The 23,715-nt window shown below is 35.7% G+C and overlaps 2 protein-coding genes across 5 annotated transcripts in view; one reads left to right on the top strand and one right to left on the bottom strand.

The window, feature by feature from the left end:
• LOC106155973 (E3 ubiquitin-protein ligase HECW2) overlaps positions 1-22,316 on the bottom strand; it is a 45,861-nt gene extending 23,545 nt beyond the window's left edge. Inside the window, exons 1-6 of one of the 4 annotated variants that reach the window (XM_087012359.1) lie at positions 22,192-22,316; positions 16,675-17,034; positions 15,404-15,514; positions 8,752-8,852; positions 1,574-1,649; positions 1,247-1,416 (exon numbers count right to left, since the gene is read on the bottom strand). In XM_087012359.1, the coding sequence (XP_086868485.1) occupies positions 1,247-1,416; positions 1,574-1,649; positions 8,752-8,852; positions 15,404-15,514; positions 16,675-16,975 (759 nt within the window). In that variant the 5' untranslated portion in view covers positions 16,976-17,034; positions 22,192-22,316. Of the gene's footprint in view, positions 1-1,246; positions 1,417-1,573; positions 1,650-4,979; positions 5,092-8,751; positions 8,853-15,403; positions 15,515-16,674; positions 17,035-21,697; positions 21,838-21,921; positions 22,095-22,191 lie in introns of those variants that run through there. The other 3 variants (XM_087012358.1, XM_087012360.1, XM_087012361.1) reach the window with 3 other exon arrangements.
• LOC106155661 (BRCA1-associated RING domain protein 1) overlaps positions 22,273-23,715 on the top strand; it is a 32,407-nt gene continuing 30,964 nt past the window's right edge. The window contains exons 1-3 of the mRNA XM_087012363.1: positions 22,273-22,438; positions 22,972-23,028; positions 23,374-23,531. Of these exons, the coding sequence (XP_086868489.1) occupies positions 22,371-22,438; positions 22,972-23,028; positions 23,374-23,531 (283 nt within the window). The 5' untranslated portion in view covers positions 22,273-22,370. The remainder of the gene's footprint in view (positions 22,439-22,971; positions 23,029-23,373; positions 23,532-23,715) is intronic.

Raw genomic sequence — 23,715 nt, 5'->3', positions numbered from 1 at the left:
TGTCATAGATGTTCAGATGATTGGAAGTATTTTCTAAATATCACCAACTTTTTAATGTAAGTTTCACATCGATGATTAGAGTTGCTTTTTTTTAAAATATGTACTCAACTGGTGACTTGTCTTAAATAAAAACAAGCCTTAATTTTGTATTTTTGCCTTGACTAGAGTTAAAACATTTAATTAGAGAAACCCATGCAACGATGTTTATCAAAAGTACCTTAAATACTGTAATTACATCTATTCTCTTCCATCTGCCAACAAGCTATATCTATGGCATTAAAAAGACTAATAAGAAAATGTCACTTCAACTGATATGACGCAGCATGACCAGTTCCAATTTTAATGTGAAAAGGTCGCATTTAATACCATATGGACTGTATTTTTATATATCACATTTGACCTGTATATATCAGGCCTTACTACCTAAATCACTGCTAGTGCATGTTTTCCACATATGACTCATAAATAGCTTCTGAATCATGTAACATAACATGCTTAGGGCCACAAGTTAAGTAATTCAATAACAAATGTGCATAGTATGTGCTGCCTAAAAACAACTACATTATGTAATATGCTACTTATTAACCAACCACCACCTAGTCAACCAAAGTAACTGAACGTATACTGCAATTGTAAAATCTGATCACAGTTATTGTATAAACAATATTGTAATTTACTATTGTAATTTTAGTTATATGATTATATTATGTATACTGTTAGGTCATAGTCATTGTGAAAAATGTACTTGAACCGCAATAAATAATAAAAAAAAAAATTAAAAAAAAAAAATATTAATGGTGAATGAATAGACTCTGATATCTGATATGAGAAGCAACTATACACACCTAATTAAGTTAGGTGGTACCCAAAGGGGCTTTAGCCAAAAACTGGTCTAAACATTTATACCAAATTTTTGGATCAGTTTGACACAAGATAAGGTGTGTGTGTGTGTGTGTGTGTGTGTATGTGTGTGTGCGTGTGTGTGTGTGTATGTGTGTGTGTGTGTTTGTGTGTGTGTGTGTGTGTGTGCATGTCTACTTCCCTGTAAGTTTCTCAAATATCTAGAATATTTAGTGAGAAATGTTAAATGACCACTTTTCCACCAAAGAGTTCATATTTGGATGGCTGCGCTCACCCACTTCCCAGAGGTGTAAATCATATTCCTTGAGGAGAGGGGGGGGGGAGATGAGGGGGAGGGCAGAGGGTGGAAGGGAGTGTAAAATTTCCAATCTCTGACCACGCCTACCTGATCCCTCCACACTGGGTTAGTAGTATTAGGAATGATGGTGGTTCGGCTGTGTTGACCATGGTGGATAAGATGGCGGCAGTTGGAGTGACCTCCTGGCGCCAGGGTGACCTTCACATAGGGGTCGGGGTTGAAGAACATTCCCTTCTTCAGGTACTTGGCTTGTAAATCTGGAATATTTAGTGAAAATATTGGAATAGAATGGGGAAAATTTTTTGACTTGATGAGTAAAACAGTAAACCAGGAGGAAAAGTAATGGATTTTTAGCATTTCCTCATTTGTGGCATTATGACCTTTAAAAAAGGATGAAAGAAAGCTGAAACATACCTGATATGGTAAATCTTACAAGGTCTTGAGGGTTGGGCTCTTCTTGGGTATCTGTCCCTTGGGACTGGCATGCCCCCTATAGGAGAAGCATAACACTCCGTATATTATTTCATTGGCAATGAAATGAAGACTCAGACATAACACATAAATAAATCAAACTTCTCCAGAAATCTTTCTGTTTATGAATATGACAGTTATTTGAAGTTTTCTGAAATGATCAATACCAAAATATCAATGTGCAATATCAAAAACCAACAAAGTATTAGCAGGAGTCCCCCATACAATGAAAAGAATTTACAATACCTTTCCTGCACAAGAGAAAAAAAAATGTTTCAAGCCTAAACCATCGATTTTAGTCTACCTGTTTGGATGATGTGGTAGCACTAATGAGCTACCTGAAGAAGAGAGAGGTATAAACCCCCCCCCCCCCAAAAAAAAAAAAAATAAATAAATAATAAATAAATAATAATAATAATAAAAAAATTAAAAAAAAAAAAAAAAAAAAAAAAAACAGCTGAATACTGAAAAAGACAGTTATTTCAAAAAGTCAGTCTAGAAGACTCATGTAAGAAAATTATAAAAGCCCTATCTCTGCATCTTTGTACAAGATTCATATCTAATTACAACACTAGTATAATCTAAATACACAAGGGAATTTGGTGACCTGCTAAACCAACTTCATTAGATCTCATCTGATCCAAATATCTTTTGAAATTACTGAAAAAATATCACAACATTCTGATTGTAATTAAGCAATGGTAAATAGTTTTTTTTACTGCAGCCATAACAAAAACACCTCAAGCATAATTAGGCAACAGCACAAATTCCTTCTTAACTTCAGCTGCAACACAAGCATCTCCAGGCAAGTGTAATTAGGCAGCATAACCTTAAAAACACCTTACATTTTTCCTATCGACATTCACTTGGAGACGTTGGACTGGTGTGAACCTGACACGTAGCCCTCCTCTGGGTGCGGATTTCATAATCTGTGCGTCAGTCCCAAGGTGATTCTCCACTAAGAACACTGTGCTAAGCTGATTGGATATTGGTAGCCTACACAACACATAGAACCAATTTCCATAATATGATCGTAATCTGATAGCTTGCTGTTTAACATGCTGTTTCTTTGCATGCTATGATTGCAACACTGTCCCTATTCCTCGTTTTTTTCTGCTTATCAAGACAACCACATATTCCTGAAAATACGTCATTACCACTGTTAAAAATGCTTTTCTTTAAAGTCCTTTTCAAAAGAAAAATAGGTTAACCACTGACAATGTTCTGACAGGAAGGCTTCACTTCTATTATACACAGTGGGAATTCAGCCTTTGTATGCTGGGAATACAGCATTGCTTCAGAGTCTAAAAAGAAGCCATTTAAAAAACATACGGGCTTTAGAAAACTCTGAAAAAATTTAAAGGGATAATAACTCTTTGTATGAGATCTATATTTGACAATAAAAACATTGTGAACAACTCAAAGAAATATAATATATTCTGTTGTACCACAAAAACGGCAGTTATAGCTATTATTCTGATACCCGAGCTTGTCTTTAGACCATGTGACCTCCATTGATGGATATACTCTGTAATAATCTCTTAAGAGATCAAAAAAAAAAAAAAAAACTGCTAGTACCTGTCTGTCTGTCTGTGCCCTGAGTTTCACAGGTCACTGAAAACTTTCCATCTTTCATCAGCACATTTCAGGCGGGGGGGGAGGGGGGGGGGTTTACAGGCTAAAGATACAATAACATGTCTGTCTCTGTTGACATATATATATATATATATATATATATATAAATCACTACTGGCACAATGTAACTCAGGGTTTTTATTCTCCAGTCCATATCTAACAAAGTTACAATTACAAACTAACTCAGTGGTTTAATACTGTTCAAGACTGTCTGCTATGCTATTGGTGGTGTATGTCACTCCTGGCACCATGAAACTCAGGGTGGTTCACATATTCATATCTAACAAAGTTACAATTACGAACTGACTCAGTAGTTTTAAAGTGTTCCCAAATGTCTGGAACATCCTCCTATCTGCACAGCTATCAATACTGTACTATATTTATACCAGCATTTTCTATAATACACAGTTATCTCCATGGAACAATGGCAGAGCAATCTCTGAGGTTGCTAGGGCGCAAGATGAGAAGTTTTACAAAGGCACTTATGATAATTACTTGCTATACTCAACCAAAACTGATTCCATATGGACTCTCACTGAATGGAGTCTGTTTAACAGATAAATACCCCTTTCATTTCCAACTACTTTAATCCCCAGTTTTTCTATATTTTACTCAACACCAGGAGGTGGTGTGTTAATCTGTTAAACTGATTGCAATCAGTGAGACTCCCCACAAAGGTGGATAGATCTACATAGACTGATAGCATCAATGGGAATGAGCCCAAAGACATCTAATCAAAAATTCTGGATCAACATCTATAATTTAGTACTAATAAAACATCTTTGGGGAAATGTTATCAGTCTATGTTGTTGGAATATATATTAAGAAATTACCATATACTCACTCCTAAGCAAAAGCATTAATGGGAACATACAAGCCATCTACTTCTTAAAGAAAGCCTAAAAACAATATGAAGTAAAATGCTGCTGGGCACAGCTGAATGCATAAAACCTTTATTCAACAGACAGCACATGTCATTTAACATCAGACTTAGGTCTGTTTATCAAGCAGTCATGCAATGTAGGTCCTCAGGATTCAGAGAATGTTGCCTGTACTTATTAGCACACAAAAGTATAGATGGCAGCACATGTGGTCAACTGGATTCAAAGACTGTGGTTCATACTTAATTCTCTACAATGCTTGCTTTTTCTGTTCACTGCAACAGAAATCTATGTAAACCTGCCAAAATACAGGCACTACAATCCATCATAATTTTTGTATGAAGAAATAATATCTTATAAATACATCTTAGAAGTAAATTTATAAAAGGACTCTTAATAACTAATAACAGCATATAAACTATGTTAAACTCTTAGTGGACCTACCCACAATCTTGTCAATCATTCAGCAGACATTTTGTTTTAATCATATGTCTGTACATATGGTGTCTAAATGGCATTGTTTTCCACAGAATACACCAACAACTTCATCACATAGTAACTGGTAATCTCACCCCTCCCCTTTCTTGTTTATAATACTCTCCCTATTTCTACAAGCAACTATACACTTTTTCCCATTAACTATTGTAACTGTCAATATCCTACACAATAACATCTATATTTATGCTACCTCTCCCAAGATAGATTTTAATGTCATTTAGTTAGAGGCCAAATTCAATACCGCAGTCTGCAATGCTGTTTGTAGCTTTAACTCTTTCTCTCTCTCTTCCCCCCCCCCCTCCTCGCCTCCCCTACACCCCCTTTCATCTACTCACCATATTCCAACACAGACATAACTCTCCTCAGGGCACTAGATCTGTACTCCACCCTTCTCTGGTGGGTTACATCTCTTCCAGTCTTTTCCTAGCCATAAGTCTTCAAATATTCCATTCTGGTGATATGTGCATAGAACAACCACAGATGTGATTCCAAGCAGCAGATGTATACAGTCAATACAGGGAAATCTAAGGTCAGTTTACACACACTGACAAGTTGAACTAGGCTCGTTGAAATTAGTAAGTGCAGCAGATCATGAGATGTATACAATCCATACTGGGAAATATATGCCCAGTTTACACTTAAGTTGTACCAAGCTCATTGCAAATGGTTCACGCACCAGCTATACACAATATAGGAAATTAAGCTAGTTTGCACCTATGTTCACACTGGTTCTCCCCAACATGTAAAACAACCACTCTGGTTCACATCAATCTATCCTAAACTGTGCACAGGTAACAGATGGACAGTAGTTTAGAGTAAAATGTTACTTCTGTTCACATACATCCAGAGTGGGATATATTTCCCTGCTTACCTCCATTGGGTATATGTACTGGTGGCCAACAAGAAGTTTTTTTGAACTCTGGCTTGGACATTGAGGATAGAGCCAGGTGCTGGCTTCACAAAAGATCGGGAGGTAAAACCTGGTTTTCACTATTCTGACATGTACACTAGTTTTAGTACAGGCTTACATATACTTTATAGTTGATTGCTTTTTGTCTTGTCAACAGCACGTAGCCATGCAAGGGATCTAAAAGAAAGTCTGGATACAAATTAAAAAGACAGACAGACACAATGATGGGCTGTATTTACTAGTAGGCAAATATATGCTGTCTACGGGACCATTCCCAGAGATATTTGGATGGATCCATCTTCCTGGGGAGTCTCACTAAATTGCTGTCAGCTTAACTGGCTTAAATGTCTATCATGCCTACTAAAAGCTGTTAGGGGGTAATTAACTTTCGTGCATGCTCGTCTCCCTCTTGAGCCGATAGCAATTTAGCGTGAACCCCCATGGAGTTAGGTCGATCCAGGTGGATCGATCTAAGTATGGGAACCCAGTCTACAACATATCCTGATTAGAAAAGCTTACCAGTATGTTTAAGAAAAACAAGTGGGAAGGGATTTGAAAATCAGACGTAAGCAAAACCCTGATGAGCTGCCTATCAATAATAAGTCTATCAATATATAACAAGCTTATGTAAGCAATATGTCGATAATCAGAATAAGAAAACAGTTTACATCTTCTTTACCATATGTCTTATTAAGATATTACATATAAAGAGACTATCTGTGTCTCTCGTGTGTGTGTGTGTGTGTGTGTGTGTGTGTGTATGAGTGTGTGTAGTAAATTTATAAACACGAGTAGAGCATGCCAAATAAATGACACGCATATTCATATGCAGAGCAGTACAACAAATTCTGCCTAGTAGCACCAGTCTATGCTGAATATTCATTTGCCTACTGGTCTTTTCAAGCCACCAGGGTCTAAGAATCTACTGGTCCAACACAGAGACAGTCCAGTAACTGAATTAATTTACAAAACTTCTGAATCACTGAACCTGGCTCTAAGTTCACTTGCATTTGGTACAAGACCAGTGTTAACCTTGCAGATTACAGTACAGTTATAATGTAACAGACAGAGCTGTGTAGTAACACTATAGCATCTGATAATGATATCGTCAGATAATGATCAATAATCCACCAGACTATAAACATGCATATTTTAACTCCATTTGATTGGTAATGCTTTGTGTCACTCCTAACCTCTTTCAAATGAGGTTAGTTTCTGTAAAATGAACATCTCGGTTAATTCACATTATTCAGTTTTGTTGATCAATTTCACTGCGCCATCTAATACTGATAACTGATAACATCCGCAGGGAGTTTTTTTTTTTTTTTATTTCAAAATGATATGCTGAAAGGAACAGAGAAAGGGTGTTCTGTACTCAAGGTGAAGCTTGTTTTATAATAACAACTATAACAAAGCAGTCAGGGATGAAAGAGGCTTATGAAAAATGTGGGCTGCGGTATTCAAATACTTCAAACAGAGTCAAAAAATGATGATGATGATCTTTACACATACCTTTTAATAGACATACAAGAATACATACACACACAATTAGTTAACACAACATGCACGTATACATTGTGTACACCCTCTCTCTCTCTCTCTCTCTCTCTCACAGTGACACACACACACACACACACACACACACACACACACACACAGAGAGAGAGAGAGGGAGTCGAATTTCTATGGCAAACGTGTGTGGTCTGGCTAAATGTACTTGATCAATAAAAAAAAAAAAAAAAAAACAGAATGATGCAATATTATCAATTTCACTCAATAGTTCAGTATCGCATCACAGGCTGGTATAGATTGTGACAGAAGCACCTGGCACAACTACCACAATCCAAGGGTCTCTGCTCTCAACAAACACACTCTTGGGTGGTCTTAGTTATATTTCATTCTTTCCCAAGATTTATAAAATTATTACTCATAAAAATGTACTTTCTGACATCTGACTGTTGAACTTTTCAGAACTTTTGGATCAACAGTTATTAAATCAAACAATAATTTAGGCAAAACAATTAAATTTGCTTGAATTTAGTAAGCACTTACCACAGATGTCAATGTGAAATTGGTCATATTATTGAAACCTTTGTTTTCTAAAGAACAACATGCTCTTGCCGATTCAGCCACATAAAGAAATTATCATTTATTCTTGAATGATGTCTTTTTGCAAAAAGAAAAAATTTAATGACTATGTCAACTTTCTCTGTACTACTGATAGAGTAGAGTATTATATAATTTTACCTCCCCCTCCCCCATCCCCCATGATCTCCACAATCTATACATCTCTCCTTTGTTTTTTTAATCTCTCTACGTAAGATATATAAGAGATCCAAAATGACCAAAGATGCTATGGGGCAACATTTGAGGCACAAATATCCATAGATCACAACTCTGTGACAATAAATCTCATCTTAATGACCTCAAGTGATCTTAAGAACCATATTTCACAGTGTAAAGTACCACAGGCCACCTATAATTGCTATCTTAACCACTGAAATGCAATGTGAAGTCCACCTCACATTGATGTATAAGGCCCGTTAGACTGCTTAAGACCAGAAATAGCTGACTTTGCGAATTTGATTATGCTATACTGGTCCAAGATCCCACCAATTAATGGAATAAGACCCTTTCAATTCTGTACACTCACTCAACTATATGTCACCACAGTTTGGTCCTTAGTGTGATCCTTAAAGGGGTTGTGAAACAAATGTTCATACACTTTTGAGTCTACTGGCAATTCTGAAGCCAAGACATTACTAAAAACCAACTAGCCTAATACAGAAATAATGGCCTGGAACTAAACAAACTCAAACATATCAGGCCCGTAGCCAGCAATGGGAAAAGGGGGTTACTTTTCTGAATATGTGGACCTTTTGTCATGAAACCTTAGTTTACCTAGATCAAATTTACCCAGAGTGGAGCTTTTCCCAGCAAAAAGGAGGGTTCTTTTGAACACCCTCCCCCCCTTGCTACAGGCCTGCATATGCCATAATTTTGCTGGCTATTGGTGTGGAGTAAGTGTTTAATGTCACAGAGTGTTTTTGATGAAAAATGTTTTCAGTCAGCAAACAAATCAAATATAGACAATACAACTGATATAATAAGAAGAAGAAGAAGAAGAAGAAAAAGAAGAGCAAGAAATCAAAGAAGAAGAAGAAGAAGAAAATGAAGACTATCATTTCCCCACTGACCTGTGCTGCAGCAGCAGGGTTGTGAACAGTGATGGTGGGTGTGGCAGCTCTCAGTGTACAGCTAGGACCATGGTAATACTTCAGACATACTTTGGTCTCCACTGAAATAACAATTCATACCCTGTTACATACAATAATTATATATACAAGTGTGTGTATGTGTGTGTGTGTGCGCACACACAAGAGAGTATGTGCCAAAATCAACATCAAAACTCTATTTACAGTTATATCTATCTTAGTATTTAATAAAGTAATTAATCAAACAAAAATAAATTGATTACAACTACTTCAGTGCAAAGCAGAAATACACACTTCAACAATCCTCTGGCAATGAACATCTTATAATTATCATCAAACAGCTATTAGCCAGGAAGATAACCTAGGCATGATGGTAAGAAGTACTAACATGAGACAGAGAACTATTATCATTCAATGGGCAACCTTAATAGCTATGTGGCCATTATCTATATAAGAGAACATGTCATCCAGTATGGAGATGAAGATCTTTGTAGGGAATGTACAGAAGAAAGCCTTTAACTGAAGACTGTGTACATACACACCTACACACCATTTAATGTTTCATACACACCTACACACCATTTAATGTTTCATACACAACTACGCTCGGTGCACTCTAACAGAATAAGTTTCTGCCAGATACACTAAATGCCTATTCTAATCAATCTATTGGAAATGTGAAATATTATTTTATACTTTGCCAAATGTGTGAATGATCAAGTTGTATATTAAATAAGGCTCAAACTGTATATTAAATTAGGCTCAAATAATCTGGTTAGTTGTTGAAAGATGTGGGAGTTTGGAGTGAGGTTGGGTGTACAGTAGGGAAGAAGCTCAGCCCAACACACTTTAACAATTTAAGTCAGGGAGCAAATTGGCCCAGGGGAATAAACACAGACACACACACTCACATACATATGCACACACACACACACACACACACACACACACCATTTTTCTCACTCATTTAATGGCAAACTCATTCTAGAGTGAATCAAATTTTCTACAAGTATTAATGTTTTGGTTACTGTCAAGTGAGAGCAAAATCTGTACTAGTAGGTGTTTACCCAGACTCCCAATCCCATTAGAACACACCATCACATAGACATCTGTACAAAGTAAGCAGCAATTAAATAAATATGCCTTATTGTTTTTCTGCCTATACTGGCGCTGTGTTATTAAGATGTGCATGCAATGACAGCAAAGAGTCTGACTTAAGATCCTATTCACATCTGATGAGAGATGCTTGCAGTAGCTAAATATGTGTGGACCAGTTCAATTTGGGAGATTGACAACTCAATATATATATATATATATATATAGTTTCAAATTGTTCATCACATAAGAGATTCAACCGCAATAAACGTGCTCATGTGTGTGTGTGTGTGTGTGTGTGTGTGTGCATATGTGTACCTGTGTGTGCGTCCATGTGCAGATGCAGCATGCATGCTTTGGTCTATTTGCTAAGCAGAATTATCTGTATCATTTTCTATCAAGAAACTTTTACACTTTATAAAATGGTATGGAAGATATACTTGCACCTTCTAGTAGAGAATTGTATTTATTTACAAATTATACATCTGCTTTAAAAGTTCACACAGACTAAAAACAAGGCAGCAAAGCTGTCAAATGTACAGACAAAAAACAGAAAAAAAAAAGATGCAAAATAGGTCATTATGTCAATTTTGATGCAATAATAAATGCTTATAATAGCACAGTCAGTCAACACTGATTTTTAATCATGCACAACAGGTAACATGGTCAATAACAGGAGCAGATTCAGAGATATTTTCTGACAGTATTCCAAAGTATCTTTGTTGATCCATCCTCCATTTTGATAGTCTTCCAACAGAAACCCGTTAATATAAACTGTAAAATCTGACTGTCTTCCAGGAGACCCAGAAGATGGTCTTAATCCACCCTTTCAATAAGATTACAATGTCAGGACCATGAGAGTTAAAATTCACATGATGAAAGTCCCTATATATGAAAAATGATGACAGTGCATAAAATAATATTACATCGTGTTTAAAGACATAAATACCAATACAGCTGCTTATGTGGAAATACTGAAAATGTGCACAGCCTCAGGTGGATGGGAGTTAAAAATCACATCTTAAAAATGCCAGTGTTGGAGAAAAAATTAAATAGAAACAACAAAAATATAATTCTAATGAAGCTGTTATTCACTGCTTCCTTATTATGGACACTATGTTATCTAGCAGAGAGCTTAACAGGGAAATATCAACAAGTGTGCTTTATGAAATTTCAATTAATGGCTACTTAATTAGGTAAATGAGTTTAAAGCACTGAAATTAGCCTTGTGAATACCCAAGGGGAATTAACAGACTGACCACACAAATTTGTCTATCAAAGGTCTTCAGGCCCATAAGTCACACCTTAAGAAAAGCAGAAAACAATAATGCACAAAAACAGGAGACTGCCCAATTCTGATGCAATAATACATTATGTTTAACTGCACAGTCAACATAAAATTTTAATTATGCACAACAGGTAACACTGATGAAAGTAAAAGCATAAGGCTCCAGGCCCATCAGAGTTCAAGTTTTCAATTAGAAAGTGCCAGAATGAGAAAAATGAAAATTTCACAAAAAATGCATAAATTTAATAAAAATGATGACCCAATTGACCTGGCTTTCTAATTTGAACTGCATGCCAATCCTAAAAATCGTTCTTATAAGTTAAATATAATAATAAGTAACAGTTTTCTTTTCATAATGTTTGCAGTAGCAGTGCAAAAAGATTATTGTCAATTTTGATGTAACATTACATAATAAATTATAGAATAATTATCACCAATTTTTGATTATTGACTATAAATAGCATGGACATGTAGAAAATTTGATTACCATTAGGCTTCATGTCCATAGGAGCTCTGAGTCCCACAATGAATATGCCAAAAAGATAATGAATATTTCACTAAGTGTATAACTTCCAGAAAAAGAAGCCAATTAGACTGCTTTTCCAACTCGGGCTGCATTTTAGTCCTGTGTTTCTTTTTTGAAAGTTTGACAGTAATAAGTAACACCGTTTTCCCATAATGGTCATCATGGCAGCAGCACCAAATATTGTGTTTTCTTCTATTTTGATGCAACATTACATAATGCTTAACAGCATAATGACCATCAATTTTAAATGATAAAATATACGTGTCATGGATTTTCAGAAAATGTGACTAGCAAGGGTCTTCAAGCCCGTGGAGGTTCTAAGTCGCACCTTGAAAATGTCAATAAGTGAAAAATTAAATTTTCACAAAAAAACTGTTAAATTGCCAGAAAAATTTACCAAACAGACTGCATTGCCTACTGAGGCTGTATGTTAGACCCATGTTTCTTTCTTGTAAGTTTGAGAACAGCAAGTGACATGTTTTCCCTTAAATGGTCATCATGGAAGCAGTGCCCAAAATGGGGTTTCTTCAAATTTTGATGCAATATTACATAATGTTTAACAGCTTAATGACCATCAATTTTTAATTATAAAATATTTGTATCACAGATATTCAGAAAATGTGACTAGCAAAGGTCTTCAGGCACATGGAACTTCAAAGTCACGCCTTGATAATGCCAAAATGTAAACAAGATAGCACTGTTCTGAAATGGGTTTATTTCCATTTTTAACACTTTTTTTTAACAAAAAACAAAATAAGCATTTTACTGCCATTTTTATATGTCCAACTAAGAAAATTGATGAGATGGGAAAAGTATCAATAGAACAGTGTTAAATGTCCAATTTCCTCCATTCTGAGATTCTGAACATAGTGGATGATTGAATCTGACAAACTGCAATGATATGAGTTTATTTCCATTTTTGACACTTTATTACACAATACATGATAACAAGTTTACCATGTTTTTTTACATAATCAACTAACAATGTTGTAAAGATGCAGGAAATATCAAACAAACACTTTTACGCATCTAATTAGTTCAATAATGAGACTGTTAACATGCCTAATAATTGAATCTGAGGAAATGTGAAAAAACAGTATAACTTCTAAAATAATGGCCCGATTATGCTGATTTTCGAACTCAACCTGCATTTTAGTAAGATTGACCACTCCTGTGAATATAATGCCAATTGGCCAATCCGTTTTTCTTATATTGTGTTATCAGTGTTGCATTTATTTTGAAAAGTGAAAAAACAGCATAAATTCCCTAAAAATGGCCCAATCATGCTGATTTTCGAACTTGACCTGCGTATTAAGAATTTTCATCAGTTCTGTAAGTTTCAAGCCAAAAGGTAAAATGGTTTTCCACTTACTGTGTTATCGGTGCTGCATATATGCTGAAAAAGTGAAAAAACAGCATAAATTCCCTAAAAATGGCCCAATCATGCCGATTTTCGAACTTGACCTGCATATTATGAATATTCATCAGTTCTGTAAGTTTCAAGTCAAAAGGTACAATGGTTTTCCACTTATCGTGTTATCGGTGCTGCATATATGTTGAAAAAAGTGAAAAAACAGCATAAATTCCCTAAGAGTGACCCGATCATGCTGATTTTCGAACTTGACCTGCGTATTATGAATATTCATCAGTTCTGCAAGTTTCAAAGCAAAAGGCAAAATGGTTTTCCACTTATCGTGTTATCGGTAAAAGTGCACGACGGCGACGACGGCGACGACGGCGACGACGGCGACGACAGACGCAGATGATGGCTATATGTACAGACACATCTGTGTCTGTACATAAAAAACCCTAGCGTAGAAGTAATTCTGAATCAGACCAGCTCTAAAAATATCCACCTCGGGACATTCCATGCAAATGGTTTACACAACATTAGGCGTAAAAGAAATATTTGTAGCAAAAAGACGTAACTCTGTTACTCAGATTGAGATCACATAAACCATAGAGAGGAAATTCACCACGTACACACTAACTTGTTAGATTTCTACAGTGAGCTGTTAGTCTGATGGGAAAGAGAAACATACTAGATTTCAGATTCTAAATCCATGTCTTATTATCTCTTTGGGGGGACACAACATTGTTACAATTGTATTTGTCATGGACATCACGTGTTCTGACACCATGCATGCTACTTGCCTAGGTTTAAAATTTCCACACTGGTTAAGAAATAAACAGTTGCTTTTGTACTGGTAATTATAAATATAATGTCTAATGAATATCACTACATAATTTGATCATGGGGCATAAGTTGATCAAACGGAATCCTTTTTATGCCATCTTTTAATTAAAATGCTACTTTCCACGCAAAGAATAATTCTAAGAAATTATTTAGCTTTCTACCAAAAGAGGACGGAGTCATCAAGAACCAAGAATTATGTCATTTCCTGAGAAAGGATCAGCTTTATCCCTTCAAATTCCCAGAATCTCTCACTGTTGAGAATGCAAAAATTTAATAACACATACAAAAAAGGTGACAAACGACTGGCTTTATACAGGACTCTATCCAACTTGACTTGCATATTACCAGTAAGGATACACTGATTTAATTTTATGGACGATATCCTCTGGACACCCAAAACTAATGCGATTATCAATATTAAATTATTAATAAAGAAATAGCATGATTTTAACACTTAAAGAAAAATATTTATGCTTAAATTTAATGTATTTTGTAAGATTTTATTGACAGTATGATATGGTTTTCTGCATAGAAAACATGAGAGAGCCAGCAAAAATGATTATTTTCTATTTAGAATGAAAATAAAATTATCATTATTATTATTAATATTATTATTATTATTGTTGTTGTTGTTTTGTTGTTGTCATCATGATCATCACCATTACTATATGAACCACAGGCCATGCTTAGTACACTGTGACACCTGAGGTTCACAGGTAGTACTTTGTTAACAAGGACAATGAAAGAGGTGCTATAGAGGAGGCAGGTCATCAGCAGCCAGTTATCTCTATATTTACCTGTATCAGGGTATAGAGCAAAGATACAGAGGAACAGTTCTGTTTTTATTTATTTATTTATTTATCCTTCTACTTATTGTGTGTGTGTCGTCATAATTCATGTGTCAAGCTTTTTTTTGCCATTATTTTTTTAACTTTTGGTTGATCTTGACCACATTGTACCCCCCCTCCCTCAAGACACCATCTTTACTGTTTCACTCAACCTCTCCAGTAAATAGCAGTATGGAAACATACTACTGAAATGCCTCAATCATTTTAACCAGGAAATATTATCAAGTTTTCAGACACATAATTATTCAATCATAAATAAAACATTTCTATGCAGCATTTTGATGCTTTTACTTTATAGAATAGAGCTATTAGGCAGGTTGCTTTTTAATTGTGCTGCAATCACTCGACTGGAATGTTCTAATTGCCTGCAAAGCATTTTTGCAGGCTAATTCTTTGTTTGCCTGATCTTTGAAGTCGATGGTTGTGTGGGTAGGGTGGCCTGTTATATGACTTGTGTGCCCGTAAGATGCATGGTTAAAACGGAAGAGGCAGTTGAACGGCAGCCATTACTTTCCCAATCTAACTCGCAAATTCGACGTTTTTGACGTGAAAATCATTTTTTTAAATTTATTACCTTAAAAATACAGTCAGTATCTGTAAAATTCACTATTTCCTGGTTGAAATGATCAAGTCATTACTGTACTGTGCCTCTCGTCTTCTGGATTCCTCTTTCTACTTACACTGAGTGAACTCACTCTCTTGCTCATCAATGGACCAGTAGATTTCTCCGTTACTGCTCCCGCCGACCCCTCTCTTCCTGTAGTCATAGAATGCCTGGGGATCTTCTGTGTCTGAAGTCACAGAATGACACAGGGTTCTTATTTGTTCTCATTAGTAAGTTCAAATTTGGGACAAGTTTCGAGACTGAAAATTTTGATTGCTCTGATGCATGTATAACAAATTTGTACTAGTAGTAGACCATGTTAATGTAAGTAGAATGAATGGGGAAAAATATCTACACTTATATCACACTTTCAAAGGTTTACTGGATACACTAACTGTTACACAGGATAAAATAATACAGTATGCATTATCACTGGTATTTTAGCTTGATAATTACTCAGTATTTGCATTCTGCATAAAAAAATGAACAAGAGGTTACTGCGGAACAAGTCCATTAACTATTGCATTTCAGACCACTAATAGCTTTTGTCACTTTTTCTTTTATCAAGAGTTTTCAGTACAATTCAATATTAACCAGGCAATATCGCCTGATATTTCCTAGAAGGTATGATGTATCAACCCTTTAGCTAAAAATGTGTTCACTCTCTTCAGAATAACATTTTCCTTTTCTTTTCACTATATTCACGTCAAGACTGTGAAAAACCTATTTCACCATTTATCAATACTGAACATCCGCTTTTCATTCCTGCAACATATCCTCAGTAATCCATATACTTACCCACAGAGTACAGCCCTATCCAGTCCTCAGCGTCAGTCTCCTCAGTAATCCATACACTTACCCACAGAGTACAGCCCTACCTAGTCCTCAGCATCAGTCTCCTCAGTAATCCATACACTTACCCACAGAGTACAGCCCTACCTAGTCCTCAGCGTCAGTCTCCTCAGTAATCCATACACTTACCCACAGAGTACAGTCCTATCCAATCCTCGGCATCAGTCTCCTCAGTAATCCATACACTTACCCACAGAGTACAGCCCTACCTAGTCCTCAGCGTCAGTCACCTCAGTAATCCATACACTTACCCACAGAGTACAGCCCTATCTAGTCCTCAGCGTCAGTCTCCTCAGTAATCCATACACTTACCCACAGAGTACAGCCCTATCTAGTCCTCAGCGTCAGTCTCCTCAGTAATCCATACACTTACCCACAGAGTACAGCCCTACCTAGTCCTCAGCGTCAGTCACCTCAGTAATCCATACACTTACCCACAGAGTACAGCCCTATCTAGTCCTCAGCGTCAGTCTCCTCAGTAATCCATACACTTACCCACAGAGTACAGTCCTATCCAATCCTCGGCATCAGTCTCCTCAGTAATGTGCCACCTGACTGTGAGCAGCTCCCCTAAACCCAACGTGTACTCCCTCCGATTTACTTCCAACCGAGAGTAATCCTGAATTACGTTAATGTTTGTGTCACTGTTGGCACGTGATTGGTTAGTCAGTCCACCCTGTTGCCTCCCATTGGACAGTTTGTGATTTGCGTGAATTCGTTGTATGATTCGGACATCCTCCTGTGCACTGTCGGTGTTGGAGCGTTTTCTCGCTCTAGTGAAAGAATTGGCTGCCATTTTGATTATTATGATGTACGCATGTGGCACCAGCTATTTCTCTTCTTAGTGTGGAGGTTCTGAAATTGGCAATTTTTGTATTTAATAAATATATGGACATTACAGAATGATGAAATCATAGTCAGATTTAATCTGCTAGACAACTTCATTTTTTTTTTTTTTGTATAAATTTGCTACAGTTTTTGTTGTGTATCAAATAACATGTTATACAGCACTTCTACACAACTATGATATCTCTAATGTAAGAGACAATACTTGTTAACTGACTCTTTGCCTCACACTTGTAAACTGCCTCTTTGTCTCTGAAATCATCATGTTAACACAAAATTCCAAGAAACCAACTCTCCAATTTTTTGCTTTTAAATCAATAGTCGACATCGCAGAAAGTGTCACAAACTTTAAAGCCAATTGCTCCTACAGAACATCAGGTTCTGAGAATCTTCTGGTCCAAAGCAGAAACAGTGGCCAGTAACTATAAACATGGTTCCATATTTTCAATGGGAAAAATTATAAATTTTACAGACACTTTTTTTGTAAATCTCAAAATTTAGAAAATTCTTATTAAAGCAATAATAACTCTTCGTTTCGGCCAAAAAATGAATTTTCCTGGAGTAAACAACAATTTTTCCATACTTATCAATGGTTAATGAATCCATTTTTACATTCAAAGTTAGTCCCTGGTTTTTTTCTAAAAAGTTTGGTTTTTTGTTAAAATCTCTTAAGAGATTTTAACAAAGTATAGACATCAATGGAGGTCACGTGGTCTAAAGACAAGTTCAAATATCAGAATAAAAGCTATAACTGCTGTTTTTGTGGTAAAACAGAATATATTATATTTCTATGAGTTATTCACAAGGTTTTTATTGTGAAATATAGGTCTCATACAAAGAGTTATTATGCCTTTAAGTGGTAGCAATAAAACTGAAAAGCAGGCTACCTTATAGTTCGATTCCATATAATGTTACAGTAAAAGCAGCACTAGGTATTGGTTTGATAAGTGGGAGAAATTAACAACTGAACCCAGGAAAATTAAATCCTTAATTCTTTTTTTTTTCTCCTAAGATTGCCCACATTGTGGATCTGAAATTTCCATCCCTTTAATTAAAATAAAAAACAACATCTGATCTTACAATTAAGCTGCTTAGCTCATTGTACACACAAATTGATTTTAAATAATAGCAATATTATTATAATAACTTCTGTCTGCCATGTTTACACAGAGTTGCCACTCCTCAACTAGTGATGTCTGGCTAAGGCCTAACCGTCTTTCGACATATTCTAGACAGGTTTGTCAGTCATACAAGAATCCAGAGTCCATGTCACTGTCTGCTGCACCAATGATTTCTCACAGACAGTAACACATTACAACAGGATACTTGGCAATCAGCTGGGGGTAATTTACACCTACTCACTAATCACCTCTGTACTCAGTCTTAACAGTGCAGCACATGAATGTTAACATCTTCAGTGTAAAAATAATAATCAATATATATATATATATATATATATATATATATATATATATATATATATATATATATATATATATATATATATATATAATATTAAAATTATGCATCATAACATCCAATATCAACTTTTCAGAAAATGTTCCTTCATTTGAACCACTATAATATTTATGCCTACTCATTTTCTAGATGTTGTTGCCAGTCCTTTATATACAAGCACTGACAAATGACCTCAGATGTGCTTTATTTCACTTGTTTGTTTTAAACAGAGTTCTAGTACACAAATCAAATAATGCTATTTGATGCAACATGCCCCAGGATTTTTTTCAGTTGAGCTACAAACACCAACTCTGAAAACGAGCAGGCACACTCTTGCTCTCTTGTTTTGCAAACTTAGAACATGTTGATGTGTGGGTTCTCCTGTCTCCAGGTTATCAACATCACCTGTCTTGGCAGGTAAATCACTACCTATGTTTATTATATTTCTATATCTGTAACTGGCGAGTATAACCCAAGGTAATCACCCCCATCAGGCTCATTGTACCCACATATATCCTATTATCAACTGAAAAAACACGTTACGGCCCATACCCACTGAGCTACTGATCTACATACAGTAGATTGATCCAATATGGTGGGGACTCTTGCTGAATGCAATCTGTTTAACAGATTATCACAGTTCCTCTTGGATGCAACATAAACACTAACTTTTACATATTCTACTCAACATCAGGAGGAGGCATGTTAATCTATTAAACTGATTGCATTCAGCGAGAGTCCCTGTGGAGATGGGTCAATAAAGGTACTAGGAGACCAATAGCTTCAATGGGAATGAGCCCTTAGAGGTTTTTTAAGGAGGTTTAAAGATAGATTACTATTTTAGTATGAGATTCAGGGTGCCTGTTGTGTTAGGTAAGAAGACACCAACCATATGGCTATAATGTTACACTGTAACAGACCAACATGAGTGAAAACTTCCTGTACTCTGAATCTCTCTCTCATTCTAACACACTGTCACACACATATATATACACAAATACATTTATTCATTTTCAGTAGTTTAAAAATTGTAAGCATTTGCATGAACTTCATAGACCCATGGGAAAAATCAGAAAATTGCAGTGAAATTGAGAAAAATAAACAATTGAGTTTTAAATTATCCTATTAATTAGATTTCATCAAATTATGACAGTAATTATTGTCATAAATCTGTTACTGAGTAACATTTTATTATTATCCTGGTGTTTTTTTACAGAGTAGTATATATATTTTAATTAACATCATGAAGGCTGTGTGAAAGATAAACTTTATTTTATTTCTCACACTTTTACTCTTAAAAGAAATGTTTACTAAGTCTAAAGAAATACCAGTAAAAGTTCATGCAGGGACATCTCACAGTTTGTTGATGTAGATGACAAGACACATCTATTTCCTGGTCCAGTACATATACACAATACACTGTATATATGCCATCTCATGCTCTTCCTTTGTTACTATGACACATGCAATGGTGCATGTCAGGCTTACGGCATTGGACAGTGCATTTATGTTAATATATATATTAGACATGTAATATAATTGTAATTTGAAACCTGGTGTGAGCAACTTGGTGGTGAGCAACTAATTTCATGGTGACCTCATGCTATTATGTCATTCTGAAATTAATTATGTAAAAATTTAACTATTAGTATATATGGCTACTGAACACTAACCCTGGACAGGGAGAAATCATGTCACTGCTTGATGACAAACAACCCTACAACTTGATTTTGAGAGTAACAGTGCTGTTTCAATACCTAATTATTTCTCTCACTGTATTGTTTTAAAATAATTTTTGAAGTAAGGGGAAAAAACAATCTACTAGTAGCTTCCTGATAAATGAAAAAAAAAAAAAAAAAAACCTATAGTATATATATATATATATATATTACCAGCTGTATATTGGCCACAATCTATTCTTGCTCTTAACAGCATTCTCAAGCCACCCCCTGTGTAAACCCCCCTGCTCTTTTTCTAACCAGTTACTGTAATTTCAAAATTCATCTTTTTGTATATTATCAATTTGATATGTAATGAAATCTCACCTAACTGACCCATGACATCAAAACTTTCTGAATTCTATTTACTAGTAAGCAACAGACACACAGTACCCATATTGATACATACCCAATTTGGCTTAAGTGGCAAGTGCAATGTACTTTGGCATGACAAAGTGACATGTAGGAAGACCAGTGACCTTAATGGTACATCTTGCCCTCACAGACACTGGGCATCACACGGGGATCAATGGCGAGGGAGTTTTTGCAGATGAAATATTAGCACAAGCCTTGATAAGGTTAGCAGGTTGAGGGCAGATTTCATTTTCAATACAATCTTTTATCAAACTGCTACCTGTGCTCTTTAAATTAGTTTATAAGGGCTCATTCCCATTGATACTTCTGGTCTACACTGATCAATCCAACTCCACACAGACTCTCACTGATATAGTCAGAATTTTATTTTATTACATTGCATTCAGCAAGGTGTCCCCCCCCCAGTGATGGATTCATGTTACTATGGAGACTGACAGCTTCATTGGGAATGAGACGCAAGTTTCCATTAAAAATCCAACTTGTCTCATTTTAAGATAAGTATACTAGTTATTTTTATCTTACTTTTTATTTATTTATTTTTTATATGAAAAGGCTACATGACACATGCTAATCTATTATGAAAATCTTCACATACAAAGTAGAGCTTGTTCTACTCTTTGAACATTGAAGACTGCAAGACATCAAATATTTATAAATTATTTCAAGGTGTAAATAAACCCTGTAAAGACACATACTGGCCCTTGAGTATGCTATCTCAGGTTGTGCAGATCTTATACTTTTTTTACTCAACATGTCCTGTGGTATTTAGTAGAACACTGTACTTCTTTATCTAAAAGACATCATTATGTATCCAATCTAGCAAGACTAAGTGCTTTTCTTGTGTGATTTGTCTATAACGTACTATTATTGTTATGGATGATTTTTAAAATGGTAATAGTATTAACGGTACAACAGCATCCCTCTTGGTATCCTATATATTATGGACATAACATAACATGGACACCTAAAGAGGAATTGTGTTTCATCCTAAATCCCATCATTATCTTATATATACACATTATTCTCTCAGAGGGAGGCATTGAGAGTGGACTGGTTTTCTGTATTTCCTCTCTGCATTTTTAACTCACAAGCTTCTCATGAGCTAAAAAATCCCAACTTACTCATTGCAGCCCCACACTTAAATATTGGGGACTTCTTTAGAATATCGATTGAATAAACGTCCAAAGTCTTGGCAGTACTGCTTGTGTAAAAAGCAGACAAGGGAGTCACAAGTGACGTGAACTATCCCAGCCCCTCTGTATTTGCCTTGGCTTATAACCGATGGCGCTTTACTAACCAACCTGGCATTTCTTTAAGCACCAGCTTAGCTCTGTTGCGTACCTACCTATTTCGCATATACTTCCAGCTTCATAAACTATAGTTCAGTTGCTACGTTTCTTGTGTCATGCTTTAAGGGGGAATTTTCCGTAATCAACAAACACTATTGACCGGAAATTGGGTCATCTCGGGATTTTGAAGAGACAGGTATAAAAATAATTAACTTGAAAAAATTCAACGCTAAATTGTTTGATAAAAAGGGCAAATGCATAAACTCAGAGATATGCTATGAGAATATCTATATAATCTACTAAACAAGACTAAGCTTAGAACTAACTTGGTCTGCGAAAAGCTTTGAAAATAGTCTCTACACTTTGCGTTTTGCCAGGTTGGTCTCCTCACGCATTGCATTGTGGGACATCTACAGGTCAAGGTCAATTTGAAACTTGGCGCGGGTGATAAGCGCTCAATTTACTTAAAACCCTTGCTTCTGGTAACTCGCCGTTACTTAAAGCAATGTGCGATTGGGGAAAATGTGACACAGCAATAGGGCAGCTGGAAACCCTCCTGTCTTGTGATATTTGGTGAGTAACTAAACTGCTGTCTAAAGTGGACAACTACTGAGAACGCCTAGGCAGCTTGACTACGGCGTCTACACATTGCGTTTCAGTGTGACAATTGTATGGTACTGAAATTCTCAAACACCATTAAATGAAGTTTTTATGCTAGAAGTCTAGAAACAAAGTTTTTACCCACCCCTTAGTTTTTTAGGATATTTTTTAGGTTTTCAATGAGATTAAGAAATCAGATTTTTAAAAAAATATTTTCTAAATTCTAACTCCAGTACTTGAAAATGGCCACATTCCACCTGTTGCAAGGCCTCAAATCCATTTCTCCCCAGTATTTCCTTACAACCCAAAATCATGTCAGAGTTTCAGTAACTATATACTACAATCAGCTGTAATTACACATGCACATTAAATCAATCAAATGATAGTTGACACAAACTCCTTACTCCCCCAATAGATGGCACTACAACAAGGGATCAATTTGATTTGAACACCACCCATGTTTATGACTTAATATGTTATTTGCCATGTTACATTTTGTGTTGCAGTCATCATCTAGTTGACAACCCATGTATGCTGGGAGGGTGTGAGCACTGCTTCTGCAGGTAAGTTACTGTATGCCTTTCAATAACATAGTGCGATCTTGTGATTTTTTGAATTTTTATTTATTTATTTTTGTCTAAAAATAATATTTTTAGGCACAAAATTTATATTTGAGAATAATTGAATATATGTTTTTCAAATCTTTGTTCACTGTATCAAAATTTGGCCACTTGACAAATTTTAAGTTGGTTAAAAAGAAATAATTTTTTTTTTCTTTTTTTTTTCTTTCAAAACTTGATTTGGCTCAACATTCGCCTTGGCAAATATTTATTTAAATAAAGTCTAGTTTCAGAATCTGGAATTTATCATGTTTATCACTATAGTCTGCTCATGTTGCCTATTTCAAGGAGCTGTATATCTGACCAGTTAGGTGAAAACTGCCCTGTGTGCGACATTCCATCCCACGCGAGAGACGTCCAGAGTAACCGTCAGCTGGCCAACGTGGTGCTCATGTGTAAGAGATTCAAGAGGCTGCTGGCCCAGAACACAGCCACACAACACGAGGGTCAGTTGACAAGTCATATAGATAACTATCACATATAACACATTCTTGACACTTATGAGTTAGCAGAATGCTTCCTGATCATGATAAACAATATTATTACATGTTGGTACCTTTTCACTGGCTTCTTTTTTTCAAAGTTTTTATTTTTCATAGAGAACAATGCCAAACAAATGGATACTCTCAC

The sequence above is a fragment of the Lingula anatina genome, chromosome 5 (assembly GCF_051362555.1).
Source record: "Lingula anatina isolate TDL-2025a chromosome 5, LinAna3.0, whole genome shotgun sequence".
Classification (NCBI taxonomy): Eukaryota; Metazoa; Brachiopoda; class Lingulata; order Lingulida; family Lingulidae; genus Lingula; species Lingula anatina.
This window is presented reverse-complemented; position numbering and strand designations above follow the sequence as displayed.